The sequence below is a fragment of the Ictalurus furcatus genome, chromosome 16 (assembly GCF_023375685.1).
Source record: "Ictalurus furcatus strain D&B chromosome 16, Billie_1.0, whole genome shotgun sequence".
Classification (NCBI taxonomy): domain Eukaryota; kingdom Metazoa; phylum Chordata; class Actinopteri; order Siluriformes; family Ictaluridae; genus Ictalurus; species Ictalurus furcatus.
This window is the reverse complement of record NC_071270.1, coordinates 12,592,552-12,596,103: the sequence shown is the minus strand read 5'-3', so window position 1 is coordinate 12,596,103 and position 3,552 is coordinate 12,592,552. Positions and strand designations below refer to the sequence as shown.

The following is a 3,552-nucleotide window of genomic DNA, read 5'->3' as shown; positions in this document are numbered from 1 at the left end:
TCAATAAAATCTTTTTATTTGGGATGAGTAATATTACAAAACACAGGAATGACTTCTCAGAGACTTATCGAATGGAAATTCACATCTGTATACAAACTCTGGATCACAAAATATTAAGTACTCTTGTTTTCTTTGATGCATCATCACAAGTAACTAAATATTCTCATAAGTGCTGCAATTTTACATGTAATGGCTTCAAAATAAACCACTTTAACCAATTCGACTCATATTACTGTAACCACATATACTGCTAAAAAGTTTTGAAAAGGGACAGATATGACATTTATATTCATGTTGTACAAGTGTGCACTGCTGTGTTTACTAATAGTTTCAGATTTTTTAAATTTTTGCTGTTATGGAATTTTTCAGAGCAAACATGTACAATCTGATCACCATATTTATTATAGCGTGCTGGGAATAAAAGACTTGCAAAATGTTTCTTTAGAAAGCTGAACCTTTTTATAATAAACAGAAGACTCTCAAATCAACACAGTCAGAAGCCCCCAAAAAACAATAAAACTTATCCAGACATGTTCTTATCTACGTGAATCATACTAATGCTTTCTTAAATGCAACTTAAATTAAAGATTTGCCTAGAAATGATTATAACTGTTGCTTTATATTAAACCCCACCATAATCCTAATCCGAGGTCTCCTTACACATCTAATTCAATTCAAATCAAGTTTTTAGTAGATTACACAGCAAAACAAGAAGAACGGTTATGAGTGAAATCTGACATTGCTGTGGAGAGTTCTTTCTTGCAGCAATAAGCGCTTACATTGTGCGTATATAGAGTCTAGTTGTGCTTGGTGATGACCAGGTTTCTCAGCATGTCGAAGGAGTTTCCATCAGGCTGAACAGACACCAGACCCTGGTCTTGAGAGCTCACCTGCAGGAAGCCATGATCATCCAGTCCCACCACCTCAACCTCAGGACCATCCTCACTCCACAACCGCACCTTTGTACCACTGCAGACACCAGCCATCATTAATAACTATATATATATATATATTATATATATATATATATATATATATATATATATATATACACATATATATACACACACACACTCACACACACACACACAGTGAAGGAAAAAAGTATTTGATCCCCTGCTGATTTTGTATGTTTGACCACTGACAAAGAAATGATCAGTCTATAATTTTAATGGTAGATTAATTTGAATAACAACAAGAAAATCCAGAAAAACGCATGTCAAAAATGTTATAAATTGATTTGAATTTTAATGAGGGAATTAAGTATTTGACCCCCTCTCAATCACAAAGATTTCTGGCTCCCAGGTGTCTTTTATACAGGTAACGAGCTGAGATTAGGAGCACACTCTTAAAGGGAGTGCTCCTAATCTCAGCTTGTTACCTGTATAAAAGACACCTGTCCACAGAAGCAATCAATCAGATTCCAAACTCTCCACCATGGCCAAGACCAAAGAGCTCTCCAAGGATGTCAGGGACAAGATTGTAGACCTACACAAGTCTGGAATGGGCTACAAGACCATTGCCAAGCAGCTTGGTGAGAAGGTGACAACAGTTGGTGCGATTATTCGCAAATGGAAGAAACACAAAAGAACTGTCAATCTCCCTCGGCCTGGGGCTCCATGCAAGATCTCACCTCGTGGAGTTGCAACGATCATGAGAACAGTGAGGAATCAGCCCAGAACTACACGGGAGGATCTTGTCAATGATCTCAAGGCAGCTGGGACCATAGTCACCAAGAAAACAATTGGTAACACACTACGCCGTGAAGGACTGAAATCCTGCAGCGCCCGCAAGGTCCCCCTGCTCAAGAAAGCACATATACATGCCTGTCTGAAGTTTGCCAATGAACATCTGAATGATTCAGAGGACAACTGGGTGAAAGTGTTGTGGTCAGATGAGACCAAAATGGAGCTCTTTGGCATCAACTCAACTCGCCGTGTTTGGAGGTGGAGGAATGCTGCCTATGACCCCAAGAACACCATCCCCACCGTCAAACATGGAGGTGGAAACATTATGCTTTGGGGGTGTTTTTCTGCTAAGGGGACAGGACAACTTCACCGCATCAAAGGGACGATGGACGGGGCCATGTACCGTCAAATCTTGGGTGAGAACCTCCTTCCCTCAGCCAGGGCATTGAAAATGGGTCGTGGATGGGTATTCCAGCATGACAATGACCCAAAACACACGGCCAAGGCAACAAAGGAGTGGCTCAAGAAGAAGCACATTAAGGTCCTGGAGTGGCCTAGCCAGTCTCCAGACCTTAATCCCATAGAAAATCTGTGGAGGGAAGTGAAGGTTCGAGTTGCCAAACGTCAGCCTCAAAACCTTAATGACTTGGAGAAGATCTGCAAAGAGGAGTGGGACAAAATCCCTCCTGAGATGTATGCAAACCTGGTGGCCAACTACAAGAAACGTCTGACCTCTGTGATTGCCAACAAGGGTTTTGCCACCAAGTACTAAGTCATGTTTTGCAGAGGGGTCAAATAAATATTTCCCTCATTAAAATGCAAATCAATTTATAACATTTTTGACATGCATTTTTCTGGTTTTTTTTTGTTGTTATTCTGTCTCTCACTGTTCAAATAAATCTACCATTAAAATTATAGACTGATCATTTCTTTGTCAGTGGGCAAACGTACAAAATCAGCAGGGGATCAAATACTTTTTTTCCTCACTGTGTGTGTGTGTGTGTATATATATATATATATATATATATATATATATATATATATATATATATATATATATATATACACACACACACACACACACACACACACACACACACACACAGAGTATCTCACAAAAGTGAGTACACCCCTCACATTTTTGTAAATATTTGATTATATCTTTTCATGTGACAACACTGAAGAAATGACACTTTGCTACAATGTAAAGTAGTGAGTGTACAGCTTGTACAACAGTGTAAATTTGCTGTCCCCTCAAAATAACTCAACACACAGTCATTAATGTTTAAACCGCTGGCAACAAAAGTGAGTACACCCCTAAGTGAAAATGTCCAAATTGGGCCCAATTAGCCATTTTCCCTCCCTGGTGTCATGTGACTTGTTAGTGTTATAAGGTCTCATGTGTGAATAGGGAGCAGGTGTGTTAAATTTGGTGTCATCGCTTTCACACTCCCTCATACTGGTCACTGGAAGTTCAACATGGCACCTCATGGCAAAGAACTCTCTGAGGATCTGAAAAAAAGAATTGTTGCTCTACATAAAGATGGCCTAGGCTATAAAAAGATTGCCAAGACCCTGACACTGAGCTGCAGCACGGTGGTCAAGACCATACAGCGGTTTAACAGGACAGGTTCCACTCAGAACAGGCCTCGCCATGGTCGACCAAAGAAGCTGAGTGCACGTGCTCAGCGTCATCTCCAGAGGTTGTCTTTGGGAAATAGACCTATGAGTGCTGCTAGCATTGCTGCAGAGGTTGAAGAGGCAGAGGGTCAGCCTGTCAGTGCTCAGACAATACGCCGTGCACTGCTTCAAATTGGTCTGCATGGCTATCGTCCCAGAAGGAAGCCTCTTCTAAAGATGATGC

The 3,552-nt window shown here is 40.5% G+C and overlaps 1 protein-coding gene across 1 annotated transcript in view; it reads right to left on the bottom strand.

Annotated features, from left to right (window-relative positions):
• Positions 1 to 3,552, bottom strand: part of hlcs (holocarboxylase synthetase (biotin-(proprionyl-CoA-carboxylase (ATP-hydrolysing)) ligase)) — a 39,304-nt gene continuing 35,752 nt past the window's right edge. Inside the window, exon 11 of the mRNA XM_053646022.1 lies at positions 1 to 969. Coding sequence (XP_053501997.1) covers positions 798 to 969 — 172 coding nt within the window. The 3' untranslated portion in view covers positions 1 to 797. The remainder of the gene's footprint in view (positions 970 to 3,552) is intronic.